Source organism: Electrophorus electricus, chromosome 11 (genome assembly GCF_041902795.1).
Source record: "Electrophorus electricus isolate QZ-2024a chromosome 11, ASM4190279v1, whole genome shotgun sequence".
Classification (NCBI taxonomy): domain Eukaryota; kingdom Metazoa; phylum Chordata; class Actinopteri; order Gymnotiformes; family Gymnotidae; genus Electrophorus; species Electrophorus electricus.
The window spans coordinates 1,465,001-1,482,500 of NC_137507.1; the positions used below are offsets into that span (position 1 = coordinate 1,465,001).

Consider the following 17,500-nt stretch of genomic DNA (forward strand, 5'->3'; position numbering starts at 1 on the left):
AAATTTGTCATTTATGGAATTATAGTTTTTCTTGAAGCTGTTGCAGCTGTTTATATGGAGATGTGTGTGTGTGCTCAGCATGGCTCTGGGCATGTGAAGTGGGATTTGTACTGTGTACAGCATATGAAAAGTCAAAGCTCCAATGAAACAGTCACCCATTTTGTGTGCGTGTACTTTAGTCAGGCAAACAGGATAAACTATTAGAAATAAACAAGTGAAACATTTTGGGTCTGTGTGTTTTTCCCACAGATATCAGTCGTAGGGTTAGTCCTAGAGCAAAACTGTTTAACCGAGAAGAAACTACATTACTGGGTAACTGTCCGTTTTAAATACCAGCGAGATTAGGTGTGGTGTGCGGAGGGCAGCACTCACTTGGCTTGTCGGTTCGGTGTGGTGAAGACGCAGAGCACAGCTGCAGTTCCCCTCGTGCAGGGACGTCAATCCGAGAGGTTGGGACGTCGGGGTTTGCGGCTGCACGAGACATGGCCACACCAGCGAGAACAGAACCACACACACCGAGCAGAACCGGTGCATGGTGGAGGCAGAGGGCTCTGAAGACACGCTCAAGCTCTGACGAGCACTGCAGGGAGACGTGTGTTCAACTCGGGAGGGAAGCCTCACAACAGGAAATGTTTAGGAAGCAGAGAGAGGGGCATGGCTTTCTGATGAGGGGGAGGTTACAGTGCGAGATGAACTTCTTAAGAACACCGAGATGTTTCAGTGTCACGTTTGCTCTGAACGAGCACAACGGGGAGAAAGTTGAACTGTAATCCTGTGGTTTTGTACACACACACTTGGCTGTCTCACATCGTAGGCCTGACTGATCATTTCTCTCTCTCTCCCCCCCTCACTGAGTGGATGAGAGACAGAGGAAGCGAAAGACGAGGCAGCTGTTCGCACGCTCAACTCTGCTGCACATGTCCTGCTCTGGCCCACGGCGCGAGTCACGTTGGCCGTCTTCACCGGGTGGTGCCTGCCCTGCTGGAGAGACGGCGGTGTCTGGCCGTGTGCACCGTTCTCACTGGTTGTCTGTATCCAACCCTGGAGTCTGTTTACAGACACTCACCTTGTTGAGTGGTGTGGTCAGAAGGTTCAGAGCGGAGAACAGTTATTTATCTGAGTTTAACACGTTAGCTGCAGTATTAGCTCCTGCTCTTCCACTCCATGTAGTGTGAACACAGATGGACTGATGAACTGGGACTTCTCCGTCTGCAGATGAACCCTAAAACACGATCCGTCCCGCACTAAGGAGTCACAACTGTGAGGCATGATGCGCTAACACAGATCTGTTAAGATTTAGATGCAGGGTGGGTGGAGAGATTTGAGTGAAGGTAATTAATTAATCATCCTAACCTGCATTTCCTCCTGATTCATTTCTAAATCGGATCAGGCTGGAGCCAAGGCTTTAAAGCGTTTCTCGTGCCCGGTAATGTCTTGCAGATGCGTTTTGGGACTGTCAGATTTGCAGCACCTTGGGCCTGATTTACTGCCGCGTCGCCATGCCGACCTGCTGAGGGAGGTGATCATGAAACATGCACTCCCTCCCTGCCTCGCGCAGGCGGTAGTGCAGGCGCCCCAGCATGTGACGGAACCCGCTTGTCACGCCCAGCTGCCATTTTCTGCCCGGTTACCGGGCCTGAGTTATGGCAACATCGGGGATCTTGCTCCGGTCCGCGAGCAGTCCCCCAAACCTCTTAACGGAGCTGGCCTGCACTACGGGGGAGAAATGAGCCCGCATTTTAAGTTCAGAAAGAGTGATGATGAATTGCATGGACTCTGTAAACCAGCCGTGTTTTAGTAGGCCTATAAAACACGTTATTTACCGTCATTCCTACGTCAGTTGCATTTATCGTGTGGCTGCATTTGTAATGAACATATTAACTAACGTGCGTCTTAACTGAAGGCAGCCAAGACACCAGTTAGGAAATGTGTTGGTTCCTAGTTGATACATTTATAATAAAGGAACTGGACGTCAGTGCTGGCAACTCATCATTGAGGTTATAATGCATCTATTTTTACTATTATTGAACTTCCAGTTCTTGAAGTTGATGTGTTGGAAGCAGGAAAAATGGGCAAGTGTAAGGATCTGAGTGACTCTGACAAGGACCAGACAGTGATGGCTCGACGACTGGGTCAGAGCATCTCCAACATGACAGGTCTTGTGTTCATGGTATGTCGTGCTTAGTACCTACCAAAAGGGGTCCAAGGACAAACAAGAACAAAGAACTGGTCATAAGCGCCCAAGGCATGAGGACTGAAGGTTAGCCCGTCTGTTCCAATCCCACATAATACATACTGTAACAAGCTGGCGGTGATAGAAAGGTGAACACAGAGTGAAATCACAGCGGCCCAAGGCATGAGCACTGGAGGTTATCCTGTCTGTTCCCAGAGGCGGGTAGAGAAGCCAAAAACTGTACTGGATATGTAGGAATATCATATATCAGTCTATGTGGTGTTATAAACTATATGAACCTTATGAAATGTGGAGAGAGAATTCAGAACTAAACCATCAATATAAATGTTTAAAAGTGTGAATACCGGGGGAAACGTCTAATATTTTAATTTGCAACCGAAAAAACAATTGCACAATGTATTTAAACGACTCAACCTTCCGAGCCTCTTCCGCGTGTGTGTGCGCGCGCGTCGGAGCGATGACGTTTCCAATCACATGACTGTTGTGACGTGGGTTTAAGGCGCTTGCGCGAGCTTTGTTGTCGCCCTTTCTGAGAGGCTCGCGGGGTGGCGAGATGGCGGGTGCGGCGGAGACGCAGAGTCTTCTGGATGAAAGCGTTCACCGTGGCGGCCGACCCACGCGCTCTCCACTCGGTGACCCGGAGCATTTGTGCCACCGGATCATCGTCCTGGTCTTCATGTGCTTTTTGGGATTCGGTGAGTGGCACGCGACTGTTGGAGTGTTGGGCTCGCACGCAGGCTCGGCGCGCGTGTCCAGCGTTTAACGGCGTGCGTGTGCTCTGCTCGGTTTCAGGTAGTTACTTCTGCTACGACAACCCAGCTGCCCTCCAGAAACAAGTCATCAAGGTTAGCCTCGCGCTCTTAATGTGTGCAAACGGTCCTCGAGCCGGTTGATTATCTCCCGGGAGCACTGCGCAGTCACCTACAAGCACGCGCGCTCACTCCTCTGGATGCTGGCGGACAGACGGGAGGTGCGCGTGTGGGGCACCAGTAACCAGCTTGTTCTTCATTCCACCTGGTGCTTCTCACCCCGTTATGGACGCTCAATGTTTAGAAGGCTGACTGGAAGCAGCCGCTACTATTGGCAGGCAGAGGTGACGGATGGCTACTGACAGTTCATAGTTCAGAATAATGAGCCAGTAATCCCAGATCTGAAGGACTCCCTATTTGAGTAGTTGTTTACCTAGAAGTGTGTGGATAAATGCATGCATATAAACCTAATTGTGGGGTAGGTAACTTCACCTCAACCACTGGGCAATCAACCAAAGAAAGAAAGAAGGAATGGCATTATTACTTATCAGAAATGAACTTGTTTCCCTCCAAAACGCAACTCAAAGTTACTGTCACTTCTTGACGTCTTATTAACTAAATCTAATAAATCTATTTTTGTTTAAATCTTATGTTTTTCTCTAAAAATCTTTAAGCACTTTTCATGATTAGCCACATGGTAAAATCGTGAGGTGATGAACAGGCCAAACCCACAGCAAGGGGACGGTCAGATGGATATGTGAAGGGAGACCAGGGTGTCTTCGCCTTCGTAAACTCGCCCTATAACTACAGACAGAAGTGAAGAGGCTGTGTAGCAGAACCTCTCCACCATCACGCTCGTACTGTGAACCTGTCTGAAAAGTGGAGCACTTCAGTGGACAGTCATGAGTATCACTTCTCACTTTTTGTCCAGGGTTATTAACGCCATCAGTAATTGTAAAGCACATGGTATTGAGTTAACATGCGATGGCCCAGCTAATGTGTGTGTTCTGCACTGATGGAGGTGAACACCGTTCTCTCACTCACACACAGTTCTTGAGCTGGGGGTGCACTCATTTTGTCAGTCAAACTTCACTTCTGTTTGGCAAGCACCACTAGTATATCCGACACCATGTGCTGAAGGCTCATTTAGTGCTTTTGATTCTCTCTCTCTCTCCTGGTGTCCGTTTCTGTCCCACAGGACATGCGGTTGAACACGTCTGGGTTCATGCAGCTCTATGCCTGGTATTCCTGGCCTAACGTGTTCCTCTGCTTCGTGGGAGGATTTCTGCTCGACAGAGTTTTTGGTATCAGGTGATCTCAAAACCCCACTTGGCTACTCACTAATATCTACTTCAAGATGTACATCACTTCCCCCTTTCATGCTTAATAGTTTCAAGTGTGCAGATAAGTTTATTTAAACGAAATGTTGAAGTGTCAACACTATAATCGATCCCTAAACAAGTAAACAAATTCAACACTTAACAAAATCCCATCAGCTGCCCTGTTCTGTGTGTTGTCTAAGAGGTTTGTCAGCTGCAGGTGTAACACAACCTTCTCACCATTTCTAGGTTGGGGACCATAATCTTCTCACTCTTTGTGTGTGGGGGACAGGTGTGTTCTCTCACATACACACGGCTGCTGTGTTCTTCAGTCGCGCTGTAACACCACTTGGTTATTGACCAATGAGTGCCCTGCTCATTACTGTTACACTTAAGATGGAGTTGATTCTAAAATAATCAATACATCGTCATAAACACGCTGACCATACATCTTCACAACCTTACTTAAATAAGACAAAAATTGTGTGTGATTCATCGTTTGCCTCGTTGTCTCTGTGCAGGTGATCTTCGCTCTCGGTGCCCTGGTTGATCGTGTCTGGTTGATGGAGTTGGGGCGTTTTGTCTTTGGGTGAGCTCTGCTCTTCCTTGGATCCAGCCTGCAGTCTGGAAGTAGTCAAGATTTAACCAACTCTCTTCCTCCTCATTTCCTCCCCTCTGTGCAGTATTGGAGGAGAGTCTCTGGCTGTGGCTCAGAACACGTACGCAGTGAACTGGTTCAAAGGGAAGGAGCTCAACCTGGTGTTTGGGCTGCAGCTCAGCATGGCCCGCGTGGTAATTGTCTTTACACTAGTACAGTGCTATACGGCCCGGCCCAGGCGGTCTGGCCCAGACTGGGTTATATGTATGAGATGTATGCTTAATGGAACAGGCTGTATGTGGAATAAGTGATTAAACTTATTAATTCTTCTTTTGGAAGACGAATGAAGCCAAAACCTGGACCAAATGACTCCTGAGTGATCGTCTGTCTGACTGTATACAGAACTTGGTTTAAATAAATGCTGTTCCTCGGATACTTAAACTCGTGAAAACTATAGGACGCTTGCTAGCACTACCAGCCAGTCATACTGACTGGCCCCCAGTAGAGTTCACTGACAGGGAGCCGTTTGTCTCCCCAGGGCAGTACGGTAAACATGAACATCATGGGCTGGGTGTATAAGCAGGTGAAGACCACACTGGGACACGCAGGACCCACCACCCTGGGAACTGCTCTCATGATCGGTGAGTGTCTCCAGAGCGCTGCATGTCTGGAATCCTCTCCTCCTTGGTATGATGTTCCTCCACGACCACACGCACACCAGTTTGGGAAAACATTGGTGCCAGTAGCTCATCAACTGCCGTGATCGGTGTTCTCCTGTTCATAATTCATAATTGCATTCATTTGGATGAATTAATTTTAAAATGGCTTTATTGCTTTTGTTTGTTAATTTAGCCATTTTAAAATAATTATGCTAATTAGGAAAAATTATCCCTGCTGAGAATCTTATAGATGCGTTTGATGTTCTCGACCTCATCCCCAACAACCAGGTTTGGTACGACGCGCTCTGAGGGCGTAATCTTTGCAGGAGAGCAGTCACTGAATTACGACCGCTGACACATTAGGGGTCACGTTTTCCTCTGAAACCTCTGGCTCCAGTTACCACACCCGTGTTGGCGCCGGCGAGGAGCTCCGTGAAACCCGACGCCGTGTTTCTCAACCGGAACGCTTTGTCTGGAGATGTTGTGTGCTGTGGTTCCCCTTTCACTTCTGCTCAGCTACGTCCTCCCTCTGGCTCCGCCTACTTCCAGTCCTGGGGCTCCGCCTCCTTTCTTGACTGTGCATTTTGCACAGTTGAGGTTTCCGTTCCTCATGTTAGCAGACGGGTCCTTCAGGTTTTAAAATGACCCCCTGTGTGGTCAGCTGTAAATGCCTTTTAACCTTTAATACTCCTGTCTCTTTGTTTGCCTGCTATGACCCAGTGTGGGTCATGTGACGCTGCATACATGCAGAAGTGTCTGAGCACTTTTCATTACAGAGAAATCTCATGTATCAAAGGTCACTGGATGGAAGTGAAGTTCCATGGAGATATTTATGAGCGTGTGTGTGTGTGTGTTTCAGCGGCATCCACATGTCTGCTGTCACTTCTCTGTGCTCTGGTGCTGGCCTTCCTTGACAAGCGGGCAGAGAAGATACTTGACAAAGAGCAAGGAAAGTCTGGTCAGTGACTGTGGCTCTATGACCTGTGCAGCGCTGCTCTGTTGGACTCCATTTGTGTGTGTTATATAGCAGCGTTGAGCTGTTAATCTCCACTGATGAGTAACTTGTATTGCGCTGCTCCCAGCACTGATTTTGTGACTGTTATCTAGAGTGTCTCACGTGGGGTTCAGATCCACAGGGGACATAATGGACGCACGCACGCAGCCTGGAACACAGCTCAGCAGAGCCTGTGAAGACCTGGAGAGAGGAGGCTAGCTGTGTGTGTGTGTGTGTGTGTGTGTGTGTGTGTCTCTAGGGGAAGTGATTAAGCTGAGGGATGTGAAGGACTTCCCTGTCCAGTTATGGCTGATCTTCTTCATCTGTGTGGGATATTACGTAGCCATATTCCCCTTTATTGGGCTGGGCCAGTAAGTCCACACCACACACACACACACACACACACCTCTGATGTCAGCTGTGATGGGGGTTTTTTAACAGGATATAGTTGGTTATGTATTTGTGGTTGGTTTCTAAGCTGTTGCACTAGTGGATTTTACTGGATAGCCTTGTCTATAAAGAACTCCGTAGTGCAGCTCATAGAAAGGTGTGCACACCTTATTCCAGTGGCCTTCACGCTCTGCCTCAGAGGTCAGCTGTTGGCTTGACATGTTGTCCTTCACCCCACAAGGGACTTAACCAAGCATGCAATCCACCCACCGCTACACCACTGCTGCGTCTGTAGCAGGGTGGGGTAGTGTGGCTGACTGAAGGTAAACAACATGCAGTGTGGCGAATGCACATACAAGTTTAAAATGCGTTGAATGTGACACCACAGAAGGAACTTGCGGCAGCTGAAGAACAGCGCTAACAGCTCCAGTTTGGTGTGTGGTGTCCTTCACTAATGTCCTACACTGCCACAAGGGATGGTATTAAGTTGCCTAGCAACCTCACTCTTATCGTCCTTGTCTAAACAGAACTGCTTGAAATAACAGACTTGTCTTACACAAATGGGAAGTAATTGCAGTGCTGTGTCTCCAGCCAGACGCCGTTCAGGGGAGATTGTGGGAGTTCATGCACGCGGCGGTCTGCATGGCGGCTGCTACCGGCTGAACTCGCCCTGGCGCGTGAAGAAACGCGCATCCATCCTATCCAGTAAACGGCCATTTCCAGGAAGACTAGCGACGTGTTGATTAAGCGCTCAGCTGCGATTTGAGACGGGCTGCACAAAGACACTGGTCACTGGAATGGGATTTAAACGCCACAGTGGAACTGGAGGACCGTAAGGAAAGCGCAGCCTCGCGGCAGCGCTCCAGAACGCTCACTCAGCCACATCTTTATCCTTTCCGATCAGCGGAGCTTTTGGCGGGGGCGTGTTTATTTACAATCAGGAAACGTTCACCGGAACTGAAGAAGGAAAGTGTCAAATCCACAAACGCCGATTGCGTTCGGGCACAAACGCTGCCCTGCTCCATAAGCTTCGGTCTTGGTTGGGCTGTTAAAGGGCGTCTACCACCCGCAGACAAATCGCGTGATGTTTGAACGCGGTGTTAAGGGGAGGGATGTCTTCACGGGGCGTGCCCCAGCACTGAAACGCCTCTCTCCCCCTACAGGGTGTTCTTCATCGAGAAGTTCAACTTCACGCCCACGCAGGCAAGTGCAGTCAACAGGTAATCTCACTGTGTTCTCGCCGAGAAAACAGATTGGAGGATTTGTGATGTTTAGACTGATGATACCTAATCAGGATGTGTAATCACATATATAATCCAACGTTTCCTTCTGTTTTTCTCTGTCTGTCTGTCAGCATTGTGTACATCCTCTCTGCTCCTGCTTCTCCGGTGTTGGGGCTCCTGGTTGATAAGACGGGTAAAAACATCACATGGGTGCTGTGCGCCGTGGTAACGACCCTGCTTGCTCACATGATGCTGGCTTTCACCTTCTGGAACCCCTGGATTGCCATGGTAACCTTTCCTGCATACTGCAACAGTTAAGAATTGCAAACACTTGGTGCTCCTCTCACTGAACTGAGATGGGGGTTTTTTGGTGGTTTTGTTGGCTTCACAGGTCATCCTGGGCATGTCCTATTCGCTGCTGGCCTGCGCTCTCTGGCCAATGGTGGCCTTTGTGGTTCCCGAGCACCAGCTGGGCACTGCCTATGGCTTGTAAGTATGCCGTTTTGCTGTGTCTTCCTGTAGCTTTTGATTTTCCAGGGACATTTTCCCTCTTATATTGTTGCTGGAGAGACAAATAAGTGACAAGCTGCCTCTAGCATTATCTGTTGAATTATCGGTGTGCCGAGGGATTTTCTGGTGCGGCAGCGTAGGAAGGGTCTCGTATCGTCCGGATCTCTGGACGTGGTTCTTCCTCTCTCTTCCTTGGCAGCATGCAGTCCATTCAGAACCTGGGATTGGCCCTCATCTCCATGGCGGCAGGTGTCATTGTGGACAGAAGAGGGTACCTCTTCCTGGAAGTGTTCTTCTGTTTCTGCGTCTGCGGTGAGTGCGACCGCTGTGCGTGCCGGTTGTGTGGATGGTGGCGTAACTGTAAACGATGGCGTCATGTCTTCCTCCCTTCCTGTAGTGGCTCTGGTAGCTGTGGTGATGCTGTACTTTGTGGACTTTCTTCGAGGTAAGATCAGGAAGCTGTAGCTCGCGTGCTCTCAGCACCTGGAGTCCACACACGCACACCTCTGTTTCTCGCTTTGTCCAGGTGGAGAGCTGAACATCTCTGCGTCGTCCCGGGCCAAACAGCAGAAAGCCACATCTGTGGAGTCAGAGTGAGTCTTGCTCGCCGTTGGAGGCAGAGCTGAGCTACAAGATCCTCCAAAGGGGAGCCTTTTTTCCTCTTCCTTCCCTTTGCATTATGAAGGCTGACCAAATCCTGAAATGGACAGAATTTTCTCAGTCACCCCAAAGTGTGCAAAGTTAGCCAGTCAGTCCAGGCCAAACCCCGCCTCCTGTAAGAGGGTCTGTTCCTGACCGTTATTGGTCGTGTGTGTGTGTGTGTGTAACTGAGCCCATTTACTTGATGTGTTACAGGTAACGGATTGTCACTCCCCTGGCCCCAAGGCAGCCTGTTCAATTGGGAGCCTAACTTGTCAATCACAGGGGGTGTGTCTTCTTTAATGTCTCCTCTGCTCCACCCATTTCCTCTTTCCCAGCACCTCTTCTATTATGCTGACATGTAACTCGCTGTCACGGCAACCTTGCACTGCCCTCCCAAGCCATCACGTATGCTCCGCCCCACATAGTGGCTTCAGGTGAGGTGAGTGAGGGGGGAGGGACCTCACCAGGCCCACGTGCTCTGGGCAGCTGGGATGGAAGGAGGGTGGTGTGGGGCGTCACTCACGGAAATGATGGCGAGCTTCTTCCTTCCTCCTGGACTTTTGCACGGTTTGGTCTCTCCAGAAGTCGGAATCCTGCCGCAGGCTTCTCGTGTGGCTGTTCAGACCTCCGCTTGTCGCGTGATGGTTAAAATCAGATTTGCTAGCTGGAGCCCTGTTTAGGCTTGATCCTGTCTTTTTTGTATTTAATCTGCAAGCACTCAGGGCTGTTATTTTTAGGTTTACTGTTAAAGGTTATATGTTTAAGACTTTTGACTAAGAAAATGTGACTTTTTTTTTGATATTTTACTTACTGTGGAGCATCAATTGACTTTTACTCTGACATGAGTTTTAATCAAAATGGTTATGAGTTTAATTAAATAACTGCACATCCTCTGTTTCACTGTATTTAAATGATTTTTGGAGTGTTGGGTGGGTTTGGTTGTCCTAGATTTAGCCCATGAGTGATGGCACTGTTACCTCAGCAGGTGTAATGCTGTGATGTTTATTAAAGGAAAATCTAGAATTGTAGTCATGGAAACAGTCCATGGTTGTAAAGCCAGGGGAGACGTCCAACAAAACAACCAGAATATATAACCAACGAACAGGATCACGGAGGCTAAACACAACATGAACAAACATGCAAAAACCTAAACTTGACCCAAAACAGGAAACAGCACAACCCAAACATGCCACATGGGGCATGATGCAGCTGAGAGAAACCATCAGTGACCAGCAACAGGAGAGTGAAACCACAGGGATAAATACACCAAGGTGCTAACCAGAGCCACCTGGGGCAGCTTACACGGGGTGGGACAACCAAAACGCAGAAAGCACATGGCTAGACAAGGAACCAAAACAAACCACAGGCTGGGTCCTCGCCATGGGAACCACCATATCAGAGGAGGGGTAACCATGACAACAGGAGCTTTTTTTTAAAGACCATTTTGCCTAGTCACAGGTCTCTTTGTTTTGTTGGGACACCGGAATCATGGCATGTGCATCACATTCCCATCTTTCACAAGCTTTTCCACGTCCAGACCAGAGCTCCAGTTAGTGGCGTTTGCTGGGTCACGTGACTCATAGCTCCCGTTTGTGGTGTCTGCTGGCTCACGTGACTCATTTAGCTTTAGGGAAACCAGGCAAAGGCCCTGTGTTCCTGTTAAATACAAATAACTTCCTCTTTTAGCAGAAACTGAAACTTGTGTATGTCATATTAAGCCACTGGTTGTCTTTTACATCCTGATGAATGGGATTAAATTGCCATGGGATTACTGAACTCAAATCAGCTTTCTTACTAGCCTCATGTAGGCCTACTGTGAGAGAAGAGTGGGTCTTTAAAACTACGCGTGCATGCTGTCACCAGTGTCTATCTTTCCATCAACCTTGTGATGTGTAAATGGGGAAACTGATTGAGGCTTTGTGGTGTTTGCCTATTTATTTCTTTACTTGTAAGACTTGTATTGTATTGTATTGTGTTTGGAAAGGTGCTTGAAGTCCTGATGCTGTTTTTGGAGTGAAGAATGAAGGAGGTGTGTACAGAAATTCACTTGCCCTCTTTAGCGTAAACCTCTGATGTTCTGGAGTCACACCCCACACCATCAGTACACTGGGTCGCTTCAATTTCCTTTGGCATAATTTGTTTCATCCCTTATATAGTATTCCCCACTACCCATAAACACGTGCCTTTAGGACTCCCATAAAGTCACTCATTAATCTCTTACACAGTACACATTAAATCTCCCTGTATTTAATGCCCACAGCACCTCCCCGTTTCTTGTCTTCACAAGGGTCTTGCGTGAGTGTTTTTCGCCTCATTTGTATATATTTTTTATTCTATTCCTTTTTGAAAAACTTGTACCTACAAATGAGTCATCCGTACCTACCCTCGCAGTCTTCAGAGCAGACGCAGTGCATTTCACTGTTGCACGTGTTAAATCCGCCCTGCACGCTCAGTGTCAATCACATCGTGTTGGCCGACTCGATACCGTATGCAGTCTGACGAACGGGAGAGCTATTTAAAAAGATGAAGTGATCTCTAATTGTATTTGCTGTACATTGATTGCTTCACTGGCTGTGCAGATGAATGTTGGTAGAGAATGTTTCTTCCAATTATTTCTAAAGCCCTTGGTGTGTGTGTGTGTGTGTCTGTCCGCCATCCCTTTTCATGTCTTGCATGCACTCTTTCTTAAGCACACTCCACCGATATTGTGCACCATGTCCCCTGTGCTACGTCATGACTAGTCTTAAATTTGCCTCGTATATCTGATCAGTTGTTTGTCGTAATTTCCTTTAGTTTAATATTCGCGTTACAAAAGCCTCTCTACTATCCCTGTTTTCACGCGGCCGTTGATTTCCCCTTGGCCAGCCTGCGGAGTGCGACTCTTCGCGTTTCTCCCGTTTCTCCTCTCTACGGCTTGCTCTGCCTGCCCACCTCACGTGCCTGCATCGAGAGCTCAAGCAGGCCGAGTACCTGTCGCAGGTGTGCGGGGCGCTGGCGCAGATCCGGGAGCTGCCTGGCGTTTCTCCGGTGTTGTTTGTAATGACGTGTTTCTGCGACCCGTGCTGTGAACTGCGCGAGGCACTTTACTTGTGTCCCCTGCTTAACTCCTCATCTACGCACGCGCTTGATGAACAGTGTGAACGCAGGAGGAGGGCGAACGTTTTCGGAAAACATCAAGAGACAAGGGGCATTTGTCCGAATATGTCATGAATAATAAAGTCCGTAAAACTACAAGACCGGGATTTAACTTCTTCATTTTCTTTATTCATTTAAATGCTTAATTTAATTGTTTTCCTGTCTAACTCTGCTTTATTTCTGTTGTCAGCGAAAGATTCCGGTTTTTTGCCTGTACTTGCAGTCCTTGTGTCCAGCCGGTCGGCTCCTTGTGTCCGGTCGCGTCGCTCCGCTCCGCTCCCGGTGCGCATTTCTCGCTGCGTTCCAGTCGTGGCTGAGCCGTCCAAACCGACGGGCGCGCTCTGCGGCGGGACAGCGCCTCGCGCAGCTGCTGTCTTCTTCTGTCAGAAAACATGAAACACGGCAAGTTGTTCACGCAGCAACCGAAGCTCACGAGCGGCCTCCAGACCTTATAGCAGGCCTTCGCGACGCAGATGACGCCACATTCCGTCGGCACGTAGACTCGCGCGAACAAGTAGAGCAAGCACACCGTCCTAAAAGTGCGCGAGGATCTGGCGCGCATCTGCGCGGCTTTGTGAGAGTTCTCACCCGTCCTTGACGGCATAAAGTAACAGTTGAATGTAGGAACAACTTCCGCCGACACCCGCACCCAAACCAAGCACGAGGTTGACAGGGCGACCCTCTTTGTCCTGTGGCGCGTGGCCACACTCGGGTAACGGACACCGAGAAACCGGTGCACGCTGATGCACGCGAGGAATATTGTGCTGCAGTGAAGGTTCGTGTAAAAGAAGAAGCGCACGGCCTTGCGCGCGGCGTCCCCAAACGGCCATAAGTCCTTCATCGCGTAACTGGCGATCAGCAGCGGGAGAGCGAGCACGTAGAACGCGTCCGTTACCGTCACGTACGCCAGGTAGACCACCGAACAGCCTCACCGGCGTCTGGGGCAGTAGATTAGACAAAGTAACGTTCCGCTGGGGAAAAGTCGGATCGCCAACACCGGGCTGTAGGTTACGGGCGAGTAGATCCAGGTGTCAGAATCCCAGACGGGGCAGTAGGTGACGACGGACTGCGACATCCTCCGTGTTTTCATCTGTTCAGGTAACCGTTCACAGGTGTGAAAGACTTTTAACCCCTAAGGGGAACTAACTGCACCACACGTTTAAACCTTGGCGCGACGTGATTGCCGTATCCGTGCGTTACCGGGATATTACAGGCATGAGTTTGCGCAGCCAAGCCTGGCGCGTCCTGACCTCTTTTCCCGAAGAGACCGCAGCAGACGTATTTTCTGTTTCAGCGCGGGTCTGAGAAGACTAGTGGACGAAGGCGCCATCGCTGGACACTGTGCATCTCTTACTACAGGTCCGTGTAAGACTGGGCCTGCACCGTGCACGCGTCAAACCCGGCTGCAATCGTTTATTTTCCCGGGCAGACACATAGCCCACGACACACTACAACACACACCGGCTGTTCGTTTGGATGTTCATTGAGACCACTTAAGTATTTCTGATGAGCTATCGCGAGCTATCTCTGCAACGATGCCCCGTTCGGCGCTGCGGCAGCCTGCCTTCTCGCTCGCGCGCACGTGTCCCCTGACCTTTGACATGCTTACGAGCGTCTGCATGTTCTGCAGCGACAAATCTTCTCTGATTTGTCCCCTGTTGTAAACTCACCCAATGTGTGTGTGTGTGTGTGTGTGTGTGTGTGTGTGTGTATATTTTCCGCTCACTTTGCAGAAAGTGGAAACAAGTCCGCCTGATTGATGCTGATTACCGAACTCTATGGCTCCCACAGTACTGCGCACGCCGCATAAGTCATGCACGAGCCAGGCATCCCATTGGCTGAGAGAACGCTCGCGAAGTCGGATCACCAAACTGCTTCACTCCACGGTTCGCGAGTGGTGGCTGACCCAGGCGCGAGACGAGCATGCTCGGGACCGGCAGTTTTCGGTTAGTCCGTGTCAAACCCCGTCGACGAGCGTTGCTGTATTTATGAAATAATTGTCACCGTGCTGTCAGGCTGCCGTGACCACGGGGCGCTTAAAAAGACGGTCACGCGTTGAATGTTGCCGTTTAACGCCTTTAATGACTTGTCGCGCTCGTCCAGATGTCTCGCCCGCGTATGTCATCGCGACGAAAGATGGATTCCTCGAGCAGGGGGCTGACTGAGATCGTTATGTTTGTCCTGACCTTCACGTCGCTTTATTAACACACGTAACTTTGTTCGTGTTTGCAGAGACGTCCACCACGGGGAAGGCGAGACACTACGCGGCGAGCCCGGGAGCAGCGCGCGCGAGAGGAAGCGTTTATCTCTGTGCATCACCCAGGTAAAGTCGTTACGTTTCTCGCCCAACATGAAAGGACCGCCGTCCCGATTCTGTCTGGCTTGTATGTAATGCGCACATAAAGGTTTTGGGTTGTGAAAACGCAAAGACGCCTTTTGATTTTTGTACGTATGACTGTAATTCAGGTGCCGTCAATTGGCGCTAAGACTGTTGCGGTAACTAAAACCGTGCAGCTGTGTCGGCGGAGCCTATAGTCGGTGTAGTCTATAGCGGCGTCTGGACGTTAACGCATCAAGTCTGCATTTGTTTTACATATTTGTTTTATTAGACCTGAGTGTCATCGGACGATTTTTCATTTGAGTAACTTGCTTTAAAAAAAAGAAGTCGGTACCGCGCTCGGTTACCGTCTGACTGGATTATCACCCTGCCGTTTGACCGTTTCAGCACCGTGGACAGCTCCCACCTTGAACATGGAGAGCCCCACGACCAGCGAAGCCTACGGATCCGTTAATGTCTCGCTTCCCTAAACTTCCGCAGATGCTGTCGTTCAATGCTGTCTGAGCCGGGATGGTCCTTCCGTTATTTAAACGTTATTTAATGCTGTTCTGGCACTTTCCGAACACAGTAGTTGCTGCAAGAGTTAATTCAGGGCTTTGCTGCCACCCATCGGATGCGTCTGCATTCCAGATGATTTATCCGCCCCGAGGTCCGGTCTTCGTATCCGGAGCAGGCACAGCTCCGGTTTACGTCCCGTTACCGCACTTCACGGCTATTTCTGCTCGGCTCGGATGCTCCCCGTGCGTAGACACTGTGTACACTACACGTGGGAAAGTAGGGCGAGCCGTCCTTGGGAGCACGGGTCCGGATAAGGACGGTTCTCCCAGTACAACTTATTAATAATTAATGTCAGCGCTTTACGGACGCGTAAACCACCCCAGTGTCGCGCTCGGTTGGTCATGGGGGTAATAACTGCAGCAGCCGACGTCGAGCCTGCTTAATCTTATTGCGAGAACGTTAATTTATCCACACTCCATGGCCTCAAAATTCATCCACTATTGTTACATTTCGCTTGACTGAAAATTCGCCAAACTTGAATTGGGGTTAAAGGCCGCGCGCGGGACGTGCATACTTGCAGTAGCGTACAAGTGTGTTCAGATGATGCCTTCCAGTCATGACTTTGATTCACGTGCATCCTTCCGCTCCTTCAGTCAGTAACGCGGCGGAATCTTACAACCGGCCAAGGCTGGACTGACCTGCAGCCTCAGTGAACGCTGGAACCGGCCGCGCGCAACTACCAGCATCCTCCGACTACTGGCTATGCCCGCGGTGCGTAACGCTCATCACGTACGTGCGTTCGCCATGTTCGATACCGGATCGCCGGATTTGTGCGTTTCATCAAAGGTCCGGGTGCCCGGGTGCAGCTACAGTGTAAAGCCCTGCTTCTGACGCGCCGCGAGCGTTTCTTCGCTGCCAATAAAAGGCACGTGGGCGATATTCGCAGTCCGCGCGAACCCACCTTGCTGGCTTCTAGAATACCTTACACACGGAAAGATCAGCGCTGAAGTGGTGCGCTGGAGCCAAAAACACATTTACGAGAGAGACTGAGAGGCGGATAGACAGACATACAGACAGAGATAGATAGAGAAAGAGAGAGAGAGAGAGAGAGAGAGAGAGAGAGAGAGAGAGAGAGATTAGATGACAGATGTGCGCGTTTCGCATCCGCTCTTCTCCCGGGAGAGCGCACATGCACTCTGCTCGCGCTGAACGACCTGACTGGATCTTAACAAGTTGGGAGTGTCCCGAGATCCCGTAGATTGCATTCGCGTGCTTATGTAGTTCGCGAGCCAAATACTTTATTCATACGTCAGGCTGCTGTTCTCCATGGCTCGCTCTCTTGTTATCGAGTCTTACATTACAAGTCCGTTTCTTAAACGGCGGGGCTGCGACGACGATATCAAGGCCGCGTGGCGACGCGTGTACCGTGTACCTCACCGTGTTCTTAGTCACGGACGGTGTGATGGTTCCATCTGTGTGCCGCAGAGCACGGGTAGTTTCCGACGAAAGTCAGGGTCCCTCCTCGTGAAGTGTGCTAAGATGAATTAATCAGTGCCCTGTTTAACTGGATGAAGCTCGCGCTCTGGCACCGCGTTTTGAAGTCGCAATAATCTCCCCCCCCCACCCCCCTCGCGTTAGCACCATACGCTAGTCAAAGCTCGCGCTACAGGTCTAATGACACCGCGTGAATAGCCTCGAGGTTCCATTTGGCGTCTTGGTGGACGGTGAGCTCATGCTTGCTCGTGGTCGCTCCCTCTCTTTCTTTCTACCCATCCTTTCTCGTTTTTCTTTGTCATGCTCTCTCTCCGCTCTCATCAGCTGTACGTGAGACAGAGGAGAGACTCTCTCCTTCACTCCAGCAGGTTTAAGAAGGGCCGTGGCCTGAGTTAAGCTTAACAAACAAACTAAAAAGCCCCAACAAGCACCACCACCACGGGACACTGCTGCCACTGTTTATTAAATGCTTGTGCAAATCCATCTCTATCCGCTGATGGGATGCAGTCCTGTACCCTGTAGCCTCTCGGCCTCCTCTCCAGGGAAACGAGCGAGTCAGAGACGAGGCACATGAACCAGCCCAGACGCGCAGAAGGTGCGAGTTTGATGTGACTTGTCTGTGGTCATGGCGACGACTTGGCTACTCAGTGGTTCTGTCATCAGCCCATTACACATGTTCAGGGTTATTAATGGGAATTCATTTAAATGTAACCCCTGTTATAAAGGACATATTTACAAGCTCAAATGACCAGTTCTT

General features: G+C 49.8%; 3 protein-coding genes across 5 annotated transcripts in view; 2 read left to right on the plus strand and 1 right to left on the minus strand.

Moving 5' to 3' along the window:
• lxn (latexin) overlaps positions 1–659 on the minus strand; it is a 7,352-nt gene extending 6,693 nt beyond the window's left edge. The window contains exon 1 of the mRNA XM_027019821.3: positions 373–659. Coding sequence (XP_026875622.2) covers positions 373–534 — 162 coding nt within the window. The 5' untranslated portion in view covers positions 535–659. The remainder of the gene's footprint in view (positions 1–372) is intronic.
• Positions 660–2,685: 2,026 nt separating this feature from the next.
• mfsd1 (major facilitator superfamily domain containing 1) lies at positions 2,686–10,168 on the plus strand. 3 transcript variants are annotated; one of them, XM_027019814.3, is made up of 16 exons: positions 2,697–2,889; positions 2,987–3,039; positions 4,142–4,254; positions 4,512–4,554; positions 4,784–4,851; positions 4,946–5,054; positions 5,399–5,501; positions 6,379–6,477; positions 6,773–6,884; positions 8,067–8,123; positions 8,258–8,414; positions 8,518–8,615; positions 8,836–8,948; positions 9,034–9,081; positions 9,163–9,229; positions 9,492–10,168. In XM_027019814.3, exons 1-16 carry the CDS (start codon positions 2,748–2,750, stop codon positions 9,493–9,495), a joined length of 1,386 nt encoding a protein of 461 aa, XP_026875615.2. In that variant the 5' UTR covers positions 2,697–2,747; the 3' UTR covers positions 9,496–10,168. The 3 variants fall into 3 exon arrangements, with proteins under 3 accessions (XP_026875617.2, XP_026875615.2, XP_026875616.2); XM_027019815.3 differs by lacking the exon at positions 2,987–3,039 and having other exon boundaries at positions 2,708–2,889; XM_027019816.3 differs by lacking the exons at positions 6,379–6,477; positions 6,773–6,884 and having other exon boundaries at positions 2,686–2,889; positions 8,067–8,106.
• A 4,153-nt stretch (positions 10,169–14,321) lies between these two features.
• schip1 (schwannomin interacting protein 1) overlaps positions 14,322–17,500 on the plus strand; it is a 203,389-nt gene continuing 200,210 nt past the window's right edge. The window contains exons 1-2 of the mRNA XM_035528211.2: positions 14,322–14,359; positions 14,646–14,736. Of these exons, the coding sequence (XP_035384104.1) occupies positions 14,337–14,359; positions 14,646–14,736 (114 nt within the window). The 5' untranslated portion in view covers positions 14,322–14,336. The remainder of the gene's footprint in view (positions 14,360–14,645; positions 14,737–17,500) is intronic.